The following is a 24,631-nucleotide window of genomic DNA, read 5'->3' on the forward strand; positions in this document are numbered from 1 at the left end:
TTGGTGTGAATCCAAGAATAACTCATGGAGTAGGGTTAGGATTCCAAGGATATTGTCCTTCCTCCAAGAGGGTTTAAACAAAGGATTATCAGCTAGTTCTTTAAAGGGACAGATTTCTGCTCTGTCTATTCTTTTACACAAGCGTCTGGCAGAAGTTCCAGACGTTCAGGCATTTTGTCAGGCTTTAGTTAGAATTAAGCCTGTGTTTAAACCTGTTGCTCCTCCATGGAGCTTAAACTTGGTTCTTAAAGTTCTTCAAGGGGTTTCGTTTGAACCCCTTCATTCTATTGATATCAAACTTCTTTCATGGAAAGTTCTTTTTCTGATGGCTATTTCCTCTGCTCGAAGAGTCTCGGAGTTATCTGCCTTACATTGTGATTCTCCTCATCTGATCTTTCATTCAGATAAAGTTGTTCTGCGTACAAAACCTGGGTTTTTACCTAAGGTGGTTTCTAATAAGAATATCAATCAAGAGATTGTTGTTCCATCATTATGTCCTAATCCTTCTTCAAAGAAGGAACGTCTTTTGCATAATCTAGATGTAGTCCGTGCCTTGAAGTTTTACTTACAGGCTACTAAAGATTTTCGCCAAACATCTAACCTGTTTGTTGTTTACTCTGGACAGAGGAGAGGTCAGAAGGCCTCGGCAACCTCTCTTTCTTTTTGGCTTCGGAGTATAATCCGTTTAGCCTATGAGACTGCTGGACAGCAGCCTCCTGAAAGGATTACAGCTCATTCTACTAGAGCTGTGGCTTCCACCTGGACCTTTAAAAATGAGGCCTCTGTTGAACAGATTTGCAAGGCTGCAACTTGGTCTTCCCTTCATACTTTTTCAAAATTTTACAAATTTGATACTTTTGCTTCTTCGGAGGCTGTTTTTGGGAGAAAGGTTCTACAGGCAGTGGTTCCTTCCATTTAAGTTCCTGCCTTGTCCCTCCCATCATCCGTGTACTTTAGCTTTGGTATTGGTATCCCACAAGTAATGGATGATCCGTGGACTGGATACACTTAACAAGAGAAAACATAATTTATGCTTACCTGATAAATTTATTTCTCTTGTAGTGTATCCAGTCCACGGCCCGCCCTGTCCTTTTCAGGCAGGTCTAAATTTTAATTAAACTACAGTCACCACTGCACACTATGGTTTCTCCTTTCTCGGCTTGTTTCGGTCGAATGACTGGATATGGCAGTGAGGGGAGGAGCTATATAGCAGCTCTGCTGTGGGTGATCCTCTTGCAACTTCCTTTTGGGAAGGAGAATATCCCACAAGTAATGGATGATTCGTGGACTGGATACACTACAAGAGAAATAAATTTATCAGGTAAGCATAAATTATGTTTTTTTAAAATTAAAAATACTTGAATGCAATTGGTAACCATGTGACCCACACATGATGGCACTTCATTTCAGTGGTTTACTTTGATCTTTTAATCTGGCAGCCAGTTCTTGTGGGAAATTCATCAAAATGTTTCTTTCATGATCAATAAAAGTAACCAACAGCCCCAGCGCAACATTATAGTTCGGGATTGTGGTCTAAGAGCAAATTAATTTCCTTCAAATAGCTAGCAGCCTTCTACACCTAGAATTTAAACATCCAAAAATCTGGATAATAAATCCTGCTTAAGTATTCCTAAATAAAATGATCTTTCATGATATAGTTTCTTATGTGAATTAATAAAGGTTGATGTCTTAAACCCAAACGAGATGGCACTTAGTGCTTTAGGATCTGAATTTTGCAGTTTACCATGGCGTATGTCTCTTCAGTACCATTTCTGATTATTTATGTTCAGTTCAAATAAGGTTAGACAGCATTTGGTGGCCTTATTTTTTTTTTTTTTATATTTTTATTAAAAGATTTTGTGCATAAGTCAACAAATAATCATTAAACAGGAATGTATACAAGGAGTCAACAAATGCAACCTATACATTAGATATATTAGTATACATGTTATCAAATTAATAAGAACAGTTCCATAGATACTTTTCACTGTATCCAGCATTTAGCAATCATTAGTGGTATGTCACATTATCAACAGTATTCAGTAAGAAGTCCAATAGGAGCAAGGTCTTAATGTATCATAGTGATATTAAAAATAATTACATAATGTGTTCTTATGTTATATAGTAGCCATACAATATAAAATATGTGCATGGATCCTAAGGAAAAGATGTGTGGAAGCAGGAGGGGAAGGAAAGAAAGGAGGAGATAAAAATAATAATAAAAAAAAAAGGGGGTTTTGTTCCTCCACTTCTGGGAGACAAGAACTCTCTCTTCCCTTCATATAGTCTACCATGGCTGATTGGTATATCACTATCTATGGAGCCAGGTATCGGAGTGGGTCCGACAGGAGCAAGTTATAATGAACTGTAAGAGGTTTGGGATGCCTGGCCCCTCTTTTCCATCTTTTCTCCCACGGAGTCTAATTGGGTTTGTGAAGAATCCCCAGGACTTCAGAAAGCTGAATACTCTCTAAGAGTTTCGAATGGTAGCCAGGGTGGTGCCGGCTCAAACCTAGTAGGTACCAGGGTCAGATCGAGACTTTGGTTTTGATCAAAAAAGTCTTCTATCATCGAAAATACCATCCGTCTCCAGTCTCTCGAATGGATATTCTTAAGATCCCAAAATAACCCTGCCGTGTGGTGTACTGGAGAAGGATGTGGGGCAATTAATAATCTGCTTTTTATTGATTTTATTGATAGGTTGTGTTGTACTACAATATTAGGAAGGTGGGGCAGGTGTTTTCCTGCGTTGGGAACCCAGATCAAATCACATAGTTCTAAATCATCTGGCATTTCGGAGGCCTCCAGGAGGTACCATCCTGGCCTATCCTCTTTGATGCCCCATGTTGTAATATGGGAAAGCCTAGCTGCTTTGTAGTAGGTGAAAATATTTGGTGCAGCGATCCCCCCACGTGTGAATGGTCTCTGCAGCGTATTATAGGCTATTCTGTGTGCTTTATTTTGCCATATAAAATAAGAAAATAATTTTGTGTATACGAAACAGAGTAGGGTGAGGAACATTGAGCGGAATACAACGAAACAAGTATAGTACTTTAGGGATCAGGGACATTTTAACTGAGGCAACCCTTCCCAGCCAGGACAGTTCCAAGAAGTCCCATTTCTCTAGTAGTTGGCCTTATTTTATTTTACTTTGGCTTAGAACCACTGGTTGGTTTCTCAAGATCCAGATTTGTTATACCGGTTGTGGTGGTGCTTGTGGTTGTCCATTTTTATGTGTTTTTATGTTGCTGTGTTTTTTTTTTTTTTTTTTTATGCTTGTATCCTTAGTTTTTTACTGAATAAAGTATACTTTATCATAAAGGACTCGGGTTACATCTCAATATTATCTGGGAAACCTTTCCATTCAGTCACATAGGTAATTGAACTCTTACAGTCTTGAGTTATTAAAGCTTGGGTGAACAGCTTCATTAAGGTTTTTTTATGCTTGTATCCTTAGTTTTTTACTGAATAAAGTATACTTTATCATAAAGGACTCAGGTTACATCTCAATATTATCTGGGAAACCTTTCCATTCAGTCACATAGGTAATTGAACTCTTACAGTCTTGAGTTATTAAAGCTTGGGTGAACAGCTTCATTAAGGTTTCTTTAATGCTTTTAAATTATTTTTTGTCCTCTTTTTTCCAATATTCCTTGAATGGAATTAGACTTGGGAGAAATAAGATCACATGTAATAAGGAAGTGCCCAAGGCAGACTTACTTACAGTTAAGGGTAAGAAGTAAAGAGAGGAAGTGACACATGACATTCTCTTTAGCAGTTTGTCATCTTCCTATTGGCTGTGGAGCTGTTTACCTACCTATGTGAATGTAGTTTATTTTAATATGCTTTCGCTATGATTATAAAGTAAGGATTGAAAACTATGTTGTGGTGTTTGATATATCCTTTTTACTTTTTATTAGTTTTTCTTTAGTTTTTTTTAATGTGTCCTTTCCCCCTAATAATTTTTACTTTGTATATTTGTTTTGGGATTTATCATTTGTTTTTTGTATTTTCTTTAAAATCTTTTCACTAAAGCTGTTATTTTTAGTAAATAACTTTCTCCAACATAGGTGTGTCCGGTCCACGGCGTCATCCTTACTTGTGGGATATTCTCTTCCCCAACAGGAAATGGCAAAGAGCCCAGCAAAGCTGGTCACATGATCCCTCCTAGGCTCCGCCTACCCCAGTCATTCTCTTTGCCGTTGTACAGGCAACATCTCCACGGAGATGGCTTAGAGTTTTTTAGTGTTTAACTGTAGTTTTTATTATTCAATCAAGAGTTTGTTATTTTGAAATAGTGCTGGTATGTACTATTTACTCAGAAACAGAAAAGTGATGAAGATTTCTGTTTGTATGAGGAAAATGATTTTAGCAACCGTCACTAAAATCCATGGCTGTTCCACACAGGACTGTTGAGAGCAATTAACTTCAGTTGGGGGAACAGTGAGCAGTCTCTTGCTGCTTGAGGTATGACACATTCTAACAAGACGATGTAATGCTGGAAGCTGTCATTTTCCCTATGGGATCCGGTAAGCCATGTTTATTACGATCGTAAATAAGGGCTTCACAAGGGCTTATTAAGACTGTAGACTTTTTCTGGGCTAAATCGATTCATTATTAACACATATTTAGCCTTGAGGAATCATTTTATCTGGGTATTTTGATATTATAATATCGGCAGGCACTGTTTTAGACACCTTATTCTTTAGGGGCTTTCCCAAAGCATAGGCAGAGCCTCATTTTCGCGCCGGTGTTGCGCACTTGTTTTTGAGAGGCATGGCATGCAGTCGCATGTGAGAGGAGCTCTGATACTTAGAAAAGACTTTCTGAAGGCGTCATTTGGTATCGTATTCCCCTTTGGGCTTGGTTGGGTCTCAGCAAAGCAGATACCAGGGACTGTAAAGGGGTTAAAGTTCAAAACGGCTCCGGTTCCGTTATCTTAAGGGTTAAAGCTTCCAAATTTGGTGTGCAATACTTTTAAGGCTTTAAGACACTGTGGTGAAAATTTGGTGAATTTTGAACAATTCCTTCATGTTTTTTCGCAATTGCAGTAATAAAGTGTGTTCAGTTTAAAATTTAAAGTGACAGTAACGGTTTTATTTTAAAACGTTTTTTGTACTTTGTTATCAAGTTTATGCCTGTTTAACATGTCTGAACTACCAGATAGACTGTGTTCTGAATGTGGGGAAGCCAGAATTCCTATTCATTTAAATAAATGTGATTTATGTGACAATGACAATGATGCCCAAGATGATTCCTCAAGTGAGGGGAGTAAGCATGGTACTGCATCATTCCCTCCTTCGTCTACACGAGTCTTGCCCACTCAGGAGGCCCCTAGTACATCTAGTGCGCCAATACTCCTTACTATGCAACAATTAACGGCTGTAATGGATAATTCTGTCAAAAACATTTTAGCCAAAATGAACACTTATCAGCGTAAGCGCGACTGCTCTGTTTTAGATACTGAAGAGCATGACGACGCTGATAATAATATTTCTGAAGGGCCCCTAACCCAGTCTGATGGGGCCAGGGAGGTTTTGTCTGAGGGAGAAATTACTGATTCAGGGAACATTTCTCAACAAGCTGAACCTGATGTGATTACATTTAAATTTAAGTTGGAACATCTCCGCATTCTGCTTAAGGAGGTATTATCCACTCTGGATGATTGTGACAAGTTGGTCATCCCAGAGAAACTATGTAAAATGGACAAGTTCCTAGAGGTGCCGGGGCTCCCAGAAGCTTTTCCTATACCCAAGCGGGTGGCGGACATTGTTCATAAAGAATGGGAAAGGCCCGGTATTCCTTTCGTCCCTCCCCCCATATTTAAAAAATTGTTTCCTATGGTCGACCCCAGAAAGGACTTATGGCAGACAGTCCCCAAGGTCGAGGGAGCGGTTTCAACTTTAAACAAACGCACCACTATACCCATAGAGGATAGTTGTGCTTTCAAAGATCCTATGGATAAAAAATTAGAAGGTTTGCTTAAAAAGATGTTTGTTCAGCAGGGTTACCTTCTACAACCAATTTCATGCATTGTCCCTGTCGCTACAGCCGCATGTTTCTGGTTCGATGAGCTGATAAAGGCGGTCGATAGTGATTCTCCTCCTTATGAGGAGATTATGGACAGAATCAATGCTCTCAAATTGGCTAATTCTTTCACCCTAGACGCCACTTTGCAATTGGCTAGGTTAGCGGCTAAGAATTCTGGGTTTGCTATTGTGGCGCGCAGAGCGCTTTGGTTGAAATCTTGGTCGGCTGATGCGTCTTCCAAGAACAAACTACTTAACATTCCTTTCAAGGGGAAAACGCTGTTTGGCCCTGACTTGAAAGAGATTATCTCTGATATCACTGGGGGTAAGGGCCACGCCCTTCCTCAGGATCGGCCTTTCAAGGCAAAAAATAAACCTAATTTTCGTCCCTTTCGTAGAAACGGACCAGCCCAAAGTGCTACGTCCTCTAAGCAAGAGGGTAATACTTCTCAAGCCAAGCCAGCTTGGAGACCAATGCAAGGCTGGAATAAGGGAAAGCAGGCCAAGAAACCTGCCACTGCTACCAAGACAGCATGAAATGTTGGCCCCCGATCCGGGACCGGATCTGGTGGGGGGCAGACTCTCTCTCTTCGCTCAGGCTTGGGCAAGAGATGTTCTGGATCCTTGGGCGCTAGAAATAGTCTCCCAAGGTTATCTTCTGGAATTCAAGGGACTTCCCCCAAGGGGGAGGTTCCACAGGTCTCAGTTGTCTTCAGACCACATAAAAAGACAGGCATTCTTACATTGTGTAGAAGACCTGTTAAAAATGGGAGTGATTCATCCTGTTCCATTAAGAGAACAAGGGATGGGGTTCTACTCCAATCTGTTCATAGTTCCCAAAAAAGAGGGAACGTTCAGACCAATCTTAGATCTAAAGATCTTAAACAAGTTTCTCAAGGTTCCATCGTTCAAGATGGAAACCATTCGAACTATTCTTCCTTCCATCCAGGAAGGTCAATTCATGACCACGGTGGATTTAAAGGATGCGTATCTACATATTCCTATCCACAAGGAACATCATCGGTTCCTAAGGTTCGCATTCCTGGACAAGCATTACCAGTTCGTGGCGCTTCCTTTCGGATTAGCCACTGCTCCAAGGATTTTCACAAAGGTACTAGGGTCCCTTCTAGCTGTGCTAAGACCAAGGGGCATTTCTGTAGTACCTTACTTGGACGACATTCTGATTCAAGCGTCGTCCCTTCCTCAAGCAAAGGCTCACACGGACATTGTCCTGGCCTTTCTCAGATCTCACGGATGGAAAGTGAACGTGGAAAAGAGTTCTCTATCTCCGTCAACAAGGGTTCCCTTCTTGGGAACAATAATAGACTCCTTAGAAATGAGGATTTTTCTGACAGAGGCCAGAAAAACAAAACTTCTAGACTCTTGTCGGATACTTCATTCCGTTCCTCTTCCTTCCATAGCCCAGTGCATGGAAGTGATCGGGTTGATGGTAGCGGCAATGGACATAGTTCCTTTTGCGCGCATTCATCTAAGACCATTACAACTGTGCATGCTCAGTCAGTGGAATGGGGACTATACAGACTTGTCTCCGAAGATACAAGTAAATCAGAGGACCAGAGACTCACTCCGTTGGTGGCTGTCCCTGGACAACCTGTCACAAGGGATGACATTCCGCAGACCGGAGTGGGTCATCGTCACGACCGACGCCAGTCTGATGGGCTGGGGCGCGGTCTGGGGATCCCTGAAAGCTCAGGGTCTTTGGTCTCGGGAAGAATCTCTTCTACCGATAAATATTCTGGAACTGAGAGCGATATTCAATGCTCTCAAGGCTTGGCCTCAGCTAGCGAGGGCCAAGTTCATACGGTTTCAATCAGACAACATGACAACTGTTGCGTACATCAACCATCAGGGGGGAACAAGGAGTTCCCTAGCGATGGAAGAAGTGACCAAAATCATTCTATGGGCGGAGTCTCACTCCTGCCACCTGTCTGCTATCCACATCCCAGGAGTGGAAAATTGGGAAGCGGATTTTCTGAGTCGTCAGACATTGCATCCGGGGGAGTGGGAACTCCATCCGGAAATCTTTGCCCAAGTCACTCAGCTGTGGGGCATTCCAGACATGGATCTGATGGCCTCTCGTCAGAACTTCAAAGTTCCTTGCTACGGGTCCAGATCCAGGGATCCCAAGGCGGCTCTAGTGGATGCACTAGTAGCACCTTGGACCTTCAAACTAGCTTATGTGTTCCCGCCGTTTCCTCTCATCCCCAGGCTGGTAGCCAGGATCAATCAGGAGAGGGCGTCGGTGATCTTGATAGCTCCTGCGTGGCCACGCAGGACTTGGTATGCAGATCTGGTGAATATGTCATCGGCTCCACCTTGGAAGCTACCTTTGAGACGAGACCTTCTTGTTCAGGGTCCGTTCGAACATCCGAATCTGGTTTCACTCCAGCTGACTGCTTGGAGATTGAACGCTTGATCTTATCGAAGCGAGGGTTCTCAGATTCTGTTATCGATACTCTTGTTCAGGCCAGAAAGCCTGTAACTAGAAAGATTTACCACAAAATTTGGAAAAAATATATCTGTTGGTGTGAATCTTAAGGATTCCCTTGGGACAAGGTTAAGATTCCTAAGATTTTATCCTTCCTTCAAGAAGGATTGGAAAAAGGATTATCTGCAAGTTCCCTGAAGGGACAGATTTCTGCCTTGTCTGTGTTACTTCACAAAAAGCTGGCAGCTGTGCCAGATGTTCAAGCCTTTGTTCAGGCTCTGGTTAGAATTAAGCCTGTTTACAAACCTTTGACTCCTCCTTGGAGTCTCAATTTAGTTCTTTCAGTTCTTCAGGGGGTTCCGTTTGAACCCTTACATTCCGTTGATATTAAGTTATTATCTTGGAAAGTTTTGTTTTTAGTTGCAATTTCTTCTGCTAGAAGAGTTTCAGAATTATCTGCTCTGCAGTGTTCTCCTCCTTATCTGGTGTTCCATGCAGATAAGGTGGTTTTACGTACTAACCCTGGTTTTCTTCCAAAAGTTGTTTCTAACAAAAACATTAACCAGGAGATTATCGTACCTTCTCTGTGTCCGAAACCAGTTTCAAAGAAGGAACGTTTGTTGCACAATTTGGATGTTGTTCGCGCTCTAAAATTCTATTTAGATGCTACAAAGGATTTTAGACAAACATCTTCCTTGTTTGTTGTTTATTCCGGTAAAAGGAGAGGTCAAAAAGCAACTTCTACCTCTCTCTCTTTTTGGATTAAAAGCATCATCAGATTGGCTTACGAGACTGCCGGACGGCAGCCTCCCGAAAGAATCACAGCTCATTCCACTAGGGCTGTGGCTTCCACATGGGCCTTCAAGAACGAGGCTTCTGTTGATCAGATATGTAGGGCAGCGACTTGGTCTTCACTGCACACTTTTACCAAATTTTACAAGTTTGATACTTTTGCTTCTTCTGAGGCTATTTTTGGGAGAAAGGTTTTGCAAGCCGTGGTGCCTTCCATTTAGGTGACCTGATTTGCTCCCTCCCTTCATCCGTGTCCTAAAGCTTTGGTATTGGTTCCCACAAGTAAGGATGACGCCGTGGACCGGACACACCTATGTTGGAGAAAACAGAATTTATGTTTACCTGATAAATTACTTTCTCCAACGGTGTGTCCGGTCCACGGCCCGCCCTGGTTTTTTTAATCAGGTCTGATGTTTTATTTTCTTTAACTACAGTCACCACGGTACCATATGGTTTCTCCTATGCAAATATTCCTCCTTAACGTCGGTCGAATGCCTGGGGTAGGCGGAGCCTAGGAGGGATCATGTGACCAGCTTTGCTGGGCTCTTTGCCATTTCCTGTTGGGGAAGAGAATATCCCACAAGTAAGGATGACGCCGTGGACCGGACACACCGTTGGAGAAAGTAATTTATCAGGTAAACATAAATTCTGTTTTTTGTAGCTTAGCAAACTGTCTTAGCTTACTCAGCTAAAACATAGCACAAGACCCTTCATTCTCTATGACGCATAGAAAGAATCTGGCCACTACCTTGAAGTTGCCCACATTTTTACACCCTGTCTTCTCCTCTAACTTGGAGGCTCTTAAATTACTGCTTCTGCCATCTGTGCTGTGTACTTTCCACTACGTAGTGGTTCATTCTTGACTAGGAGGGATGCAAATTAGAGGATTTTGTTATGCTACTATTTTGCTACATTATTTGAGGCAGTTTGGGAGCTGCTTCTGGGCTTCCTCCAATAGGCCAAGGTTTCTCCTATGGGTTCTGCCATATTGCTCCTGGTCAATGGTAGCTGTCTGTCTGTGCTAATGCAAGCCAGAGAGTGTTGAATAACCTTGGGTGAGAGTCTGTGTGTTCTACTCTTAAAGGGACAGTCTAGTAAAAAAAAAAGTTCATGATTCAGATAGGGCATGTAATTCTAAACAACTTTCCAATTTACTTTTATAATCAATTTTACTTTGGTCTCTTTCTATTCTTAGTTGAAAGCTATACCTAGGTAGGCTCATGCTAATGTCTTATCTGCATGCATTTTTACAGTTTTTCACAACTAGAGAACGTTTGTGTGCCCTATTGATAACATTGTGCTCACTCACGTGGAGTTACCTAGGAGTCAGCACTGATTGGCTAAAATACAAGTCTGTCAAAAGAACTAAAATAAGTGGACAGTCTGCAGAGGCTTAGATACAAGGTAATCTGAGGTAAAAAGTGTATTAATATAACTGTGTTGGTTATGTAAAACTGGGGAATTGGTAATAAAGGAATTACCTATCCTTTTTAAACTGTAAGAATTCTGGTGTAGACTGTCCCTTTAATGTAGGTGAGAGGTGCTGCAGCGATATTGTGTGTTTAGATATAATGGATTAAAAGCGTTCCCTTAATACTCGGCTGTCTAATGATTTGATGTAGAATGATCGGATGGAAGAGCTAGCTCAGATGCTCACTCTCTTTAAGCATCTGTCAAAAAGTTAAAGGGACCGTATACACTCATTTTCATATAACTGCATGTAATAGACACTACTATAAAGAATAAGATGCACAGATACTGATATAAAAATCCAGTATAAAACTGTTTTAAAACTTACTTAGAAGTTCTAAGTTTAGCTCTGTTGAAAAGGTGGCCGGAAAGCCCACTGCAAGTGGGAGATAAGACACCCCCCCCCTCCCCTTCTATTGCATATGAAAAGACCCTTTACACAAACAGGAGCAAGCTGGAGAAGGTAGCTGACGGTATTCACATAAAACTTTGGGGCTTGGTTAGGAGTCTGAAAATCAGAGCAATGTTATTTAAAAATAAACAAAACTATACATTTTTTTTTTTTAAAAGAAAACTTTAGGGGCTATATAAATAGATCATCTACAAAACATTTATGCAAAGAAATAATAAGTGTATAATGTCCCTTTAAAGGGACAGTATACACTCATTTTCATATAACTGCATGTAATATACACTACTATAAAGAACAAGATGCCCAGAAACTGATATAAAAATCCAGTATAAAATGGTTTAAAGACTTACTTAGAAACTCTCAGTTTAGCTATGTTGAAAAGTTAGCTGGAAAGCCCATTGCAAGTGGGAAATAAGTCACTACCCCCTCCCCCTTATTTTGCATATGAAAAGACCCTTTACACAAACAGGAGCAAGCTGGAGAAGGTAGCTGACTGTATTCAAATAAAACTTTGGGGCTTGGTTAGGAGTCAAATCAGAGCAATGTTATTTAAAAATAAGCAAAACTATAAAAAAAAATTAAAAAAAAATCAAACTTTACGGGCTATATAAATAGATCATCTACAAAACATTTATGCAAAGGAAAAAAATAGTTTATAATGTCCCTTTTAAGTATTTATATTTGCGCTTATGAGTCAGTTACCTGTGCTCTTTTGCTGCTTGAGCCCAGAATGTCTCCATACTGCAAAACTATGTTTGTTTTACTACAAACCAACAGTTTTAGTAAAATCTGGATAAAAGACACACAAAAATATAAAATTGTGACAACCTCTGTTTTTTTACCCATTCCAATAAATTATTTTTTATATATCTCACCTGTTAAGTATCAGCTGGGCTAACTAAGATAGATATACATTTATATGTCTTGGCTCATATCCTAGCTAATATTTACCTGGATCTATTCCATAGCCTTCTGTCCTATACGGCACAGGGAGCCATAGTAAAGAGAGTAGGCAGATTGCTTTCATCCACTTATAGGGTCATTTTCTATCACGTAAGTAATTTATTTGGATATGAGCCAGTAGAACATTTCTTGTTTTGGGTTTCATTTTATTTTTTTCTTTCAGGTTACAAGCCCATCTAGTGATCTGAAAGCAAGCAAGAAAGTACACAAGAAAAAGAGAATTATTTTAGATTCTGGTAAGAGGACATTCTTGTATATAAAGAACAACTTGATTCCCCCATGTCAATAAATACATTTTAAAAAAGACACTATATGCAGTTTGATATATATTTTTTTTCTTAATTAAAAATGGGTAAAAAGGCAAATCTATTAAGTCTGAAAAATGTTACTGATGTTATAGCCTTTTAAAAGCTTTAACTCAAACTACATATATTGTATTTTTCTTAATATTTTTTTTTCTTCAAGTTAAAATGGTTATACTGGTGTAAGTCAGCTGTGGGGCTCAGATACCTCCGCATGTGCATAGACACCATTTGGTGCGTTACATTTTGAGAGTATTATCAACTACTATGTGAAATGTCATGTGACAACCTCTGTTTTTTTTATGGCTATCAAGGAGTACGTAGTAGTAGTATAAGAGGAGCATACCGTGGCAAATCATTTAACTGATTTAGAGAATCATTTATTGTATGCATTTTTGTGCATCTCATTTTTAGAAGAATTCCCTAGTATAGAGTTATTTTCTTGCAGAGGCATGTCTTTTAAACAAGATGATGTATGTGACATGTCCTGATCAGCCAATTGAGCATCATGTAAGAATGCAAAAAAAAAAAAAGCACTGAGAGAAGGGTCAGTCTGCAGGTGCTTAGATAATGTGTAATCATAAAGGTTAAAAGTATATAAATGTAAACGTGTTGTTTTTGCAAATCCATTTTACAGTATGTTATAGATGTGTATGATGTACAAATTTAATTGATATGAAAATGTTGTGTGTAGGTATATACAGTATTTATTATTAGTATTATACATTTATTTATAAAGCACTAACATTCTGGAGCACTTTCCATGGGTGCAATTGAGTAAAACAATGATACAATACTTCTAAGAGACAAGACAAAATTTGACAAACAAATACAGTAGGAATTGAGTGCTCTCTCTCTCTCTATCTATCTATCTATCTATCTATCTATCTATCTATCTATATATATATATATATATATATATATATATATATATATATATATATATATATATATATATATATATATATATATAAAACATTTTAAATTAGGGGGAGATAAAAGGTGAGTTTAAAATCCTCCACTACGCACAAAATATAGAAAAAATAACTCATTCTGTAGTTCATTAACAAATCTAGACAGGCCCAGAGGCTTGTTTTCCCACTGAAAACCTCTGAATTACATTGTTTCCAATGCAGCAAAGGATTCTGGGTAAGATATGCAAATTAAGTACACAATGACACACCTTTTTACTTCAGTCTGCTTTTCAGCAGGTTCCCTTTACGCCAAAGTATCGCTGTCCACACAGCTTATAAACTTAGCTAGGGTTAGTGCAGTGATTCATAACCACCCCAGGACAGACTATTTCGTGGTTTTTGCCACTCATCAGCTGGGAGAAGGTTAGAATCACTGCTGGGTGAAGTTGATTCCGGGCAGAATACAACAACATTTTAAATTAGGGGGAGATAAAAGGTGAGTTTAAAATCGTCCACTACGCACAAAATATAGAAAAAATAACCTGCTGAAAAGCAGACTGAAGTAAAAAGGTGTGTCATTGTGTACTTAATTTGCATATCTTACCCAGAATCCTTTGCTGCATTGGAAACAATGTAATTCAGATGTTTTCTGTGGGAAAACAAGCCTCTGGGCCTGTCTAGATTTGTTAATGAACTACACAATGAGTTATTTTTTCTATATTTTGTGGGTAGTGGAGGATTTTAAACTCACCTTTTATCTCCCCCTAATTTATAATTTCTTTCATGTAATTAGCAAGAGTCCATGAGCTAGTGACGTATGGGATATACATTCCTACCAGGAGGGGCAAAGTTTCCCAAACCTCAAAATGCCTATAAATACACCCCTCACCACACCCACAATTCAGTTTTACAAACTTTGCCTCCTATGGAGGTGGTGAAGTAAGTTTGTGCTAGATTCTACGGTGATATGCGCTCCGCAGCAAGTTGGAGCCCGGTTTTCCTCTCAGCGTGCAGTGAATGTCAGAGGGATGTGAGGAGAGTATTGCCTATTTGAATGCAGTGATCTCCTTCTACGGGGTCTATTTCATAGGTTCTCTGTTATCGGTCGTAGAGATTCATCTCTTACCTCCCTTTTCAGATCGACGATATACTCTTATTTATATACCATTACCTCTGCTGATTCTCGTTTCAGTACTGGTTTGGCTTTCTACAAACATGTAGATGAGTGTCCTGGGGTAAGTAAATCTTATTTTCTGTGACACTCTAAGCTATGGTTGGGCACTTTGTTTATAAAGTTCTAAATATATGTATTCAAACATTTATTTGCCTTGACTCAGAATGTTCAACATTCCTTATTTTCAGACAGTCAGTTTCATATTTGGGATAATGCATTAGAATTAATCATTTTTTCTTACCTTCAAAAATTTGACTCTTTTTTTCCCTGTGGGCTGTTAGGCTCGCGGGGGCTGAAAATGCTTCATTTTATTGCGTCATTCTTGGCGCGGACTTTTTTGGCGCAAAAAATCTTTTCCGTTTCCGGCGTCATACGTGTCGCCGGAAGTTGCGTCATTTTTTTGACGTTATTTTGCGCCAAAAATGTCGGTGTTCCGGAAGTGGCGTCATTTTTGGAGCCAAAAGCATTTAGGCGCCAAATAATGTGGGCGTCTTATTTGGCGCTAAAAAATATGGGTGTCGCTTTTGTCTCCACATTATTTAAGTCTCATTTTTCATTGCTTCTGGTTGCTAGAAGCTTGTTCTTTGAAGATACTTCAGGAAAATCGCTGTCTAGTGCTGGACCTACCAAAGCTAAGTGTATCTGCTGTAAACTTTTGGTAGCTATTCCTCCGGCTGTTGTTTGTATTAATTGTCATGACAAACTTGTTAATGCAGATAATATTTCCTTTAGTAAAGTACCATTGCCTGTTGCAGTTCCTTCAACATTTAAGGTGCAGAATGTTCCTGATAACATAAGAGATTTTGTTTCTGAATCCATCAAGAAGGCTATGTCTGTTATTTCTCCTTCTAGTAAACATAAAAAATCTTTTAAAACTTCTCTCCCTACAGATGAATTTTTAAATGAACATCATCATTCTGATTCTGATGATTCTTCTGGTTCAGAGGATTCTGTCTCAGAGATTGATGCTGATAAATCTTCATATTTATTTAAAATGGAATTTATTCGTTCTTTACTTAAAGAAGTACTAATTGCTTTAGAAATAGAGGATTCTGGTCCTCTTGATACTAATTCTAAACGTTTAGATAAGGTATTTAAATCTCCTGTGGTTATTCCAGAAGTTTTTCCTGTTCCTAATGCTATTTCTGAAGTAATTTCCAAAGAATGGGATAAATTGGGTAATTCATTTACTCCTTCTAAACGTTTTAAGCAATTATATCCTGTGCCGTCTGACAGATTAGAATTTTGGGACAAAATCCCTAAAGTTGATGGGGCTATTTCTACCCTTGCTAAACGTACTACTATTCCTACGTCAGATGGTACTTCGTTTAAGGATCCTTTAGATAGGAAAATTGAATCCTTTCTAAGAAAAGCTTATCTGTGTTCAGGTAATCTTCTTAGACCTGCTATATCATTGGCTGATGTTGCTGCAGCTTCAACTTTTTGGTTGGAAACTTTAGCGCAACAAGTAACAGATCATGATTCTCATAATATTATTATTCTTCTTCAGCATGCTAATAATTTTATCTGTGATGCCATTTTTGATATTATTAGAGTTGATGTCAGGTTTATGTCTCTAGCTATTTTAGCTAGAAGAGCTTTATGGCTTAAGACTTGGAATGCTGATATGGCTTCTAAATCAACTCTACTTTCCATTTCTTTCCAGGGTAACAAATTATTTGGTTCTCAGTTGGATTCTATTATCTCAATTGTTACTGGTGGGAAAGGAACTTTTTTACCACAGGATAAAAAATCTAAGGGTAAAAACAGGGCTAATAATCGTTTTCGTTCCTTTCGTTTCAACAAAGAACAAAAGCCTGATCTTTCATCCTCAGGAGCAGTTTCAGTCCGGAATAAATCCAAGCCTGCTAGAAAGGCAAAGCCTGCTTCTAAGTCCACATGAAGGTGCGGCCCTCATTCCAGCTCAGCTGATAGGGGGCAGGTTACGTTTTTTCAAAGAAATTTGGTTCAATTCTGTTCACAATCTTTGGATTCAGAACATTGTTTCAGAAGGGTACAGAATTGGTTTCAAGATGAGACCTCCTGCAAAGAGATTTTTTCTTTCTCGTGTCCCAGTAAATCCAGTGAAAGCTCAAGCATTTCTGAATTGTGTTTCAGATCTAGAGTTGGCTGGAGTAATTATGCCAGTTCCAGTTCCGGAACAGGGGATGGGGTTTTATTCAAATCTCTTCATTGTACCAAAGAAGGAGAATTCCTTCAGACCAGTTCTGGATCTAAAAATATTGAATAGTTATGTAAGGATACCTACGTTCAAAATGGTAACTGTAAGGACTATCTTGCCTTTTGTTCAGCAAGGGCATTATATGTCCACAATAGATTTACAGGATGCATATCTGCATATTCCGATTCATCCAGATCATTATCAGTTCCTGAGATTCTCTTTTCTGGACAAGCATTACCAGTTTGTGGCTCTGCTGTTTGGCCTAGCTACAGCTCCAAGAATTTTTACAAAGGTTCTCGGTGCCCTTCTGTCTGTAATCAGAGAACAGGGTATTGTGGTATTTCCTTATTTGGACGATATCTTGGTACTTTCTCAGTCTTTACATTTAGCAGAATCTCATACGAATCGACTTGTGTTGTTTCTTCAAGATCATGGTTGGAGGATCAATTTACCAAAAAGTTCATTGATTCCTCAGACAAGGGTGACCTTTCTGGGTTTCCAGATAGATTCAGTGTCCATGACTCTGTCTTTAACAGACAAGAGACGTCTAAAATTGATTTCAGCTTGTCGAAACCTTCAGTCACAATTATTCCCTTCGGTAGCCTTATGCATGGAAATTCTAGGTCTTATGACTGCTGCATCGGACGCGATCCCCTTTGCTCGTTTTCACATGCGACCTCTTCAGCTCTGTATGCTGAATCAATGGTGCAAGGATTACACAAAGATATCTCAAATAATATCTTTAAAACCGATTGTACGACACTCTCTAACGTGGTGGACAGATCACCATTGTTTAATTCAGGGGGCTTCTTTTGTGCTTCCGACCTGGACTGTAATTTCAACAGATGCAAGTCTCATGGGTTGGGGAGCTGTGTGGGGATCTCTGACGGCACAAGGAGTTTGGGAATCTCAGGAGGTGAGATTACCGATCAATATTTTGGAACTTCGTGCAATTTTCAGAGCTCTTCAGTTTTGGCCTCTTCTGAAGAGAGAATCGTTCATTTGTTTTCAGACAGACAATGTCACAACTGTGGCATACATCAATCATCAAGGAGGGACTCACAGTCCTCTGGCTATGAAAGAAGTATCTCGAATTCTGGTTTGGGCGGAATCCAGCTCCTGTCTAATCTCTGCGGTTCATATCCCAGGTATAGACAATTGGGAAGCGGATTATCTCAGTCGCCAAACGTTGCATCCGGGCGAATGGTCTCTTCACCCAGAGGTATTTCTTCAGATTGTTCAAATGTGGGAACTTCCAGAAATAGATCTGATGGCGTCTCATCTAAACAAGAAACTTCCCAGGTATCTGTCCAGATACCGGGATCCTCAGGCGGAGGCAGTGGATGCATTTTCACTTTCTTGGAAGTATCATCCTGCCTATATCTTTCCGCCTCTAGTTCTTCTTCCAAGAGTAATCTCCAAGATTCTGAAGGAATGCTCGTTTGTTCTGCTGGTAGCTCCGGCATGGCCTCACAGGTTTTGGTATGCGGATCTTGTCCGGATGGCCTCTTGCCAACCGTGGACTCTTCCGTTAAGACCAGACCTTCTGTCGCAAGGTCCTTTTTTCCATCAGGATCTGAAATCCTTAAATTTAAAGGTATGGAGATTGAACGCTTGATTCTTGGTCAAAGAGGTTTCTCTGACTCTGTGATTAATACTATGTTACAGGCGCGTAAATCTGTATCTAGAGAGATATATTATAGAGTCTGGAAGACTTATATTTCTTGGTGTCTTTCTCATCATTTTTCTTGGCATTCTTTTAGAATACCGAGAATTTTACAGTTTCTTCAGGATGGTTTAGATAAGGGTTTGTCCGCAAGTTCCTTGAAAGGTCAAATCTCTGCTCTTTCTGTTCTTTTTCACAGAAAGATTGCTATTCTTCCTGATATTCATTGTTTTGTACAAGCTTTGGTTCGTATAAAACCTGTCATTAAGTCAATTTCTCCTCCTTGGAGTTTGAATTTGGTTCTGGGGGCTCTTCAAGCTCCTCCGTTTGAACCTATGCATTCATTGGACATTAAATTACTTTCTTGGAAAGTTTTGTTCCTTTTGGCAATCTCTTCTGCCAGAAGAGTTTCTGAATTATCTGCTCTTTCTTGTGAGTCTCCTTTTCTGATTTTTCATCAGGATAAGGCGGTGTTGCGAACTTCTTTTGATTTTTTACCTAAAGTTGTGAATTCCAACAACATTAGTAGGGAAATTGTGGTTCCTTCATTATGTCCTAATCCTAAGAATTCTAAGGAGAAATCGTTGCATTCTTTGGATGTTGTTAGAGCTTTGAAATATTATGTTGAAGCTACTAAGTCTTTCCGTAAGACTTCTAGTCTATTTGTTATCTTTTCCGGTTCTAGAAAAGGCCAGAAAGCTTCTGCCATTTCTTTGGCATCTTGGTTGAAATCTTTAATTCATCTTGCCTATGTTGAGTCGGGTAAAACTCCGCCTCAGAGGATTACAGCTCATTCTACTAGGTCAGTTTCTACTTCCTGGGCGTTTAGGAATGAAGCTTCGATTGATCAGATTTGCAAAGCAGCAACTTGGTCCTCTTTGCATACTTTTACTAAATTCTACCATTTTTATGTATTTTCTTCTTCTGAAGCAGTTTTTGGTAGAAAAGTACTTCAGGCAGCGGTTTCAGTTTGAATCTTCTGCTTATGTTTTTCATTAAACTTTATTTTGGGTGTGGATTATTTTCAGCAGGAATTGGCTGTCTTTATTTTATCCCTCCCTCTCTAGTGACTCTTGTGTGGAAAGATCCACATCTTGGGTAATCATTATCCCATACGTCACTAGCTCATGGACTCTTGCTAATTACATGAAAGAAAACATAATTTATGTAAGAACTTACCTGATAAATTCATTTCTTTCATATTAGCAAGAGTCCATGAGGCCCGCCCTTTTTTTGTGGTGATTATGATTTTTGTATAAAGCACAATTATTCCAATTCCTTATTTTATATGCTTTTGCACTTTTTTATCACCCCACTTCTTGGCTATTCGTTAAACTGAATTGTGGGTGTGGTGAGGGGTGTATTTATAGGCATTTTGAGGTTTGGGAAACTTTGCCCCTCCTGGTAGGAATGTATATCCCATACGTCACTAGCTCATGGACTCTTGCTAATATGAAAGAAATGAATTTATCAGGTAAGTTCTTACATAAATTATGTTGTTGTATTCTGCCCGGAATCAACTTCACCCAGCAGTGATTCTAACCTTCTCCCAGCTGATGAGTGGCAAAAACCACGAAACAGTCTGTCCTGGGATGGTTATGAATCACTGCACTAACCCTAGCTTAGTTTATAAGCTGTGTGAACAGCGATACTTTGGCGTAAAGGGAACCTGCTGAAAAGCAGACTGAAGTAAAAAGGTGTGTCATTGTGTACTTAATTTGCATATCTTACCCAGAATCCTTTGCTGCATTGGAAACAATGTAATTCAGAGGTTTTCTGTGGGAAAACAAGCCTCTGGGCCTGTGTGGGGATGATACCTATAGCTATATGAACTATTTACTCCCTATTAACAAAATAATGGTTGCTTGATAGATTCGGAGGAGGAAACCCCCCCGGTGAAAAAATCAAAAAAGCCACAAGAAAAGTCACCACCATCATTAAAACCATTACAGATGCCTAAGAAGGATTCCGTAAACTATGTTTCAGAAACTGGTAGGTAGAGATAGTTTTGTATGTAAGAGTTCATGACAGCTTATTTTGATGTCTTTCCCTAATTATTCTCTCACACTTTCTAGCTCTTGATATCTGTTCTTTCTTTCTCTGGCTCTCTCCAAACTTTTTGAGGTTCTAGCAAAAGTAATTATCAACTGTTTCTGAATTACCATATGTCTAGAACATAACCTGTATATCTACAGTGGGTAACCATTCTGATATCCTAATAGGCCTTTTTATCCTACTATTTGTTATATATTGTTAGAACTGTTTGTGATATTTTGGATAATGAGATTTTTAAATATAACCATAATAATATTGCTCCTTTACCATTCCATCAGAAGAGCTAGGATAACATAGTGTACATGCGCTGCTTGATTAGTAGCTTTTCTTTGATATTCCTACCTATTAGGTGAGAGTTTTCACTAATTAATCATAAGAAAGATATTTCATAGGCTTTTCCATGATGTTTCCAAGTGATTTTACAGACCTTCACTGAACCTAAAGAAAATGTGTCCCAAGCAAAATAAGGGTCGTTAAAAATGGAGCTGTAAGCAACAAAAGTGACTGACAGCTAAAAGTAGTTTACGGCTCCATTTTAGTACGCGGTTTCCATTCAAAAAGATATTGCAGTGTGCGCATTCGCTCATTTCGACTGAACGTAAGTTTGCGCTGCCAACAGATGTCAGATTTGACAAAAAACGCGCCATAACAAGTACATTGCCATGGTAACCCAAACTTACACTATCAAAATAACTGTTTGCGCCTGCGCTCTTTACCTTTGATCACCTCTAGATAGAAAGACACGGGAGCTAGTTGTGCTGGTAGAAGTTTGGTGGGTTGGATAGTTATTTGTGTTATTTGAGAGTTGGAGATTTTTATTTATTTATTTATATATATATATATATATTCTTACTGTAGGCCTCAGATAATATTGGTAACACACACACCCATTTTACACACATTTTACACACATTTTTTACACACACACAAACGCACACAAACCTTTTTTTTTATTCAAACACAAATGACACTCACATTTTTTTTGTCTTTCATTTAATTAACCCCGTATCCCCATCTGCCGTTTGTTTGCCTTTAATTAACCCCGTATTTTTAATTTCCATTTTTTTTTTTTTTTTAACCTACTTATTTATTTTAGGTTAGGGTCTAGATAGGTTAGTTTTGGCAATAGTTTAGTGTTTAGGTAGGTTAGAATTATGGAGGATAAAGGGATGGATAGGCCTAATGGAGGGGAGGGGGAGAGAGGGAGTAGGAGGGGTAGGTCTAGGTCTAGGAGCAAAGGTTTGGGTGAAAGATTCGTCCTACCTCAAATCCTGGCAGAGGAGGGAAGGAGAGAGGGTGGAAGAGTGGAGGTGGGAGGAGATGGGAGCAGTCAGCCTTAGCTAGGCACATCTAGAACCGGGAGAGTGAGGCAGACTTGTGGCAAGTGTGGGTGGGGGCTGCTGGTAGCCAGTCACAGCCTACAGAGACAGAGGAGAGAGAGAGGGCTGGTCCCCAGTCACACGAGGGAGAGCCAGTGTCTGTTCAGGTGTGAAGGGCAGGCTAAGGGAGGAGAGGTACTCGGAGGAGGAGGATCTGGTTGAGGCCTATTTGGAAGGGGGCACCCCAACTTGAGAATTCAAACCTTAGGCCTAGCCTCCGCAACTGCCCCTGTGGGAAGAGATTAGGCCACAATAGGTCAATAAGTACCATAAAACATTGGTACTATGACTGCTGAAGGGAAACAAAGTCCAAAATGGCTCAACAGGTGTAATATGCACATGGAACAGGTGGTTGTCAAAGTAGGCCCATTCGCTACTAGCCATGGGAGGAGATGCTAACCAACATCATCTCTGGAGCAGGTGTCCTTGGCTGTAAGGGGACAATGGACACATCAGAGCCGCCTGAAGAGGTCCGTGAAGGTGAATACTCAATATCTTATATAATAAATGTTTAATTTTGTAAATCTATAGCTAACATTGTAAATATACATAGGCTTTTTTGCATCAAATGTCAGTGTAATCATGCACATGTGTAATACATAAAATAGAATGTTCAAATTTGACATGGTTATCAATAATTTTCTAACATCAGTGGGAAAACATACCTAGAGAAGTAATGTTTTACATGGTGCAAAGTCTGATTTGCACATTAACATAAGTGCATCTTTACGTAGTTTTAGTGGATTCATTCAGCATGCTGTGTCTGCTCAAACAAGCAAGGATATAGATTTAAATTAGTTATATCTATATTATACATATCCACAAAATGTGTAATAAACAAATGTCGCTTGGAGACACAATCTATAAACATAATACACTTCTGGTTAAATTGGTTTAAAGTTTGTGTGCGTGTGTGTGTTTGATATTTTTTTTATTCAAAAATGTAATGTGTTTCATCAGATTGATCATAATTTATGTTTCAGGTTCGGAATATGAGTATGAATCTTCAACACAGGAGGCCAGTGAAGTGCCACAATTTAGTGAGGAGGATGTATTTGTTGAAGGTTCCTCATATCTGAGCCTTCTAGAAGGGAACAATCAACAGCCAAAGGTCTATGAGGTTGCAAATGATCCTGGCCTATCCTCATCAGGGAGGATGTTGTATGAAGAGCAGCACTAGCAGATGCAGCCATATCCTTACTCTGCAGCATCAACAGATGCATCCCCCACAGTCGCATCCTCCTCTGCAGCACCAGCAACAGATGCATCCCCCACAGCCGCATCCTTCTCTGCAGCACCAGCAACAGATGCATCCCCCACAGCCGCATCCTTCTCTGCAGCTCCAGCAACAGATGCATCCCCCACAGCCGCATCCTTCTCTGCAGCTCCAGCAACAGATGCATCCCCCACAGCCGCATCCTTCTCTGCAGCTCCAGCAACAGATGCATCCCCCACAGCCGCATCCTTCTCTGCAACTCCAGCAACAGATGCATCCCCCACAGCCGCATCCTTCTCTGCATCTCCAGCAACAGATGCATCCCCCACAGCCGCATCCTTCTCTGCAGCTCCAGCAACAGATGCATCCCCCACAGCCGCATCCTTCTCTGCAGCTCCAGCAACAGATGCATCCCCCACAGCCGCATCCTTCTCTGCAGCTCCAGCAACAGATGCATCCCCCACAGCCGCATCCTTCTCTGCAGCTCCAGCAACAGATGCATCCCCCACAGCCGCATCCTTCTCTGCAGCTCCAGCAACAGATGCATCCCCCACAGCTGCATCCTTCTCTGCAGCTCCAGCAACAGATGCCTCCCCCACAGCCGCATCCTTCTCTGCAGCTCCAGCAACAGATGCATCCCCCACAGCCGCATCCTTCTCTGCAGCTCCAGCAACAGATGCATCCCCCACAGCCGTATCCTTCTCTGGAGCTCCAGCAACAGATGCATCCCCCACAGCCGCATCCTTCTCTGCAGCTCCAGCAACAGATGCATCCCCCACAGCCGCATCCTCCTCTGCAGCACCAGCAACAGATGCATCCCCCACAGCCGCATCCTCCTCTGCAGCACCAGATGCATTCCCCACAGCCGCATCCTCCTCTGCAGCACCAGATGCATTCCCCACAGCCGCATCCTCCTCTGCAGCACCAGATGCATCCCCCACAGCTGCATCCTCCTCTGCAGCACCAGCAACAGATGCATCCCCCACAGCCGCATCCTCCTCTGCAGCAACAGATGCATCCCCCACAGCCGCATCCTCCTCTGCAGCATCAGCAACAGATGCATCCCCCACAGCCGCATCCTCCTCTGCAACATCAACATGGGCCACAACCACTGCAGCATTTGTACTTTATTCTACCTCAGGAGGATATACATCACCCTCCTATGGCACAACAAATAACACCACTACCACCACCCACCACCAATACTTGGCCAACATTTGAGATTGAGACACCCTCACAGTCCCCAAGACAGAGTGACAACCCTGAGCACAGCCAAGAATATGTGCCTGAAACACCAAATGAGCCACAAGTCCCTCCCAATCCCTGCAGGAGAGAATATTGCGGCTCAACCAAAGAGATGCTGCTTTCCAGGCTCTAGCAGCAGCAGGCAATAAGAAGGCAACAGAGCCAAATGGACATGCTTAATGCAACAGTTGTCCGCCTGACTGAGTCAGTAGACAGGCATGCTGACAGGCCGCAAACTCCCTTCTCTCTCCCGCCCTCTGCCATCTCCCTACAGGATCCTGAGTCAAGGGTGGTGCCCTCCCAAGCAGCTGTTGGGCGTTGCATTTTTTACTTTATTCTAAAACACTTTAAGTGTGAGTTCCATCTCACACCTATGCCAAATA

General features: G+C 40.6%; 1 protein-coding gene across 2 annotated transcripts in view; it reads left to right on the plus strand.

The window, feature by feature from the left end:
* RFC1 (replication factor C subunit 1) overlaps window positions 1-24,631 on the plus strand; it is a 430,548-nt gene that overhangs the window by 68,516 nt on the left and 337,401 nt on the right. For both annotated transcript variants that reach the window (XM_053704049.1, XM_053704048.1), the window contains exons 3-4: window positions 12,279-12,351; window positions 20,226-20,345. In XM_053704049.1, the coding sequence (XP_053560024.1) occupies window positions 12,279-12,351; window positions 20,226-20,345 (193 nt within the window). The remainder of the gene's footprint in view (window positions 1-12,278; window positions 12,352-20,225; window positions 20,346-24,631) is intronic.

The sequence above is a fragment of the Bombina bombina genome, chromosome 2 (genome assembly GCF_027579735.1).
Source record: "Bombina bombina isolate aBomBom1 chromosome 2, aBomBom1.pri, whole genome shotgun sequence".
Taxonomy (NCBI): Eukaryota; Metazoa; Chordata; class Amphibia; order Anura; family Bombinatoridae; genus Bombina; species Bombina bombina.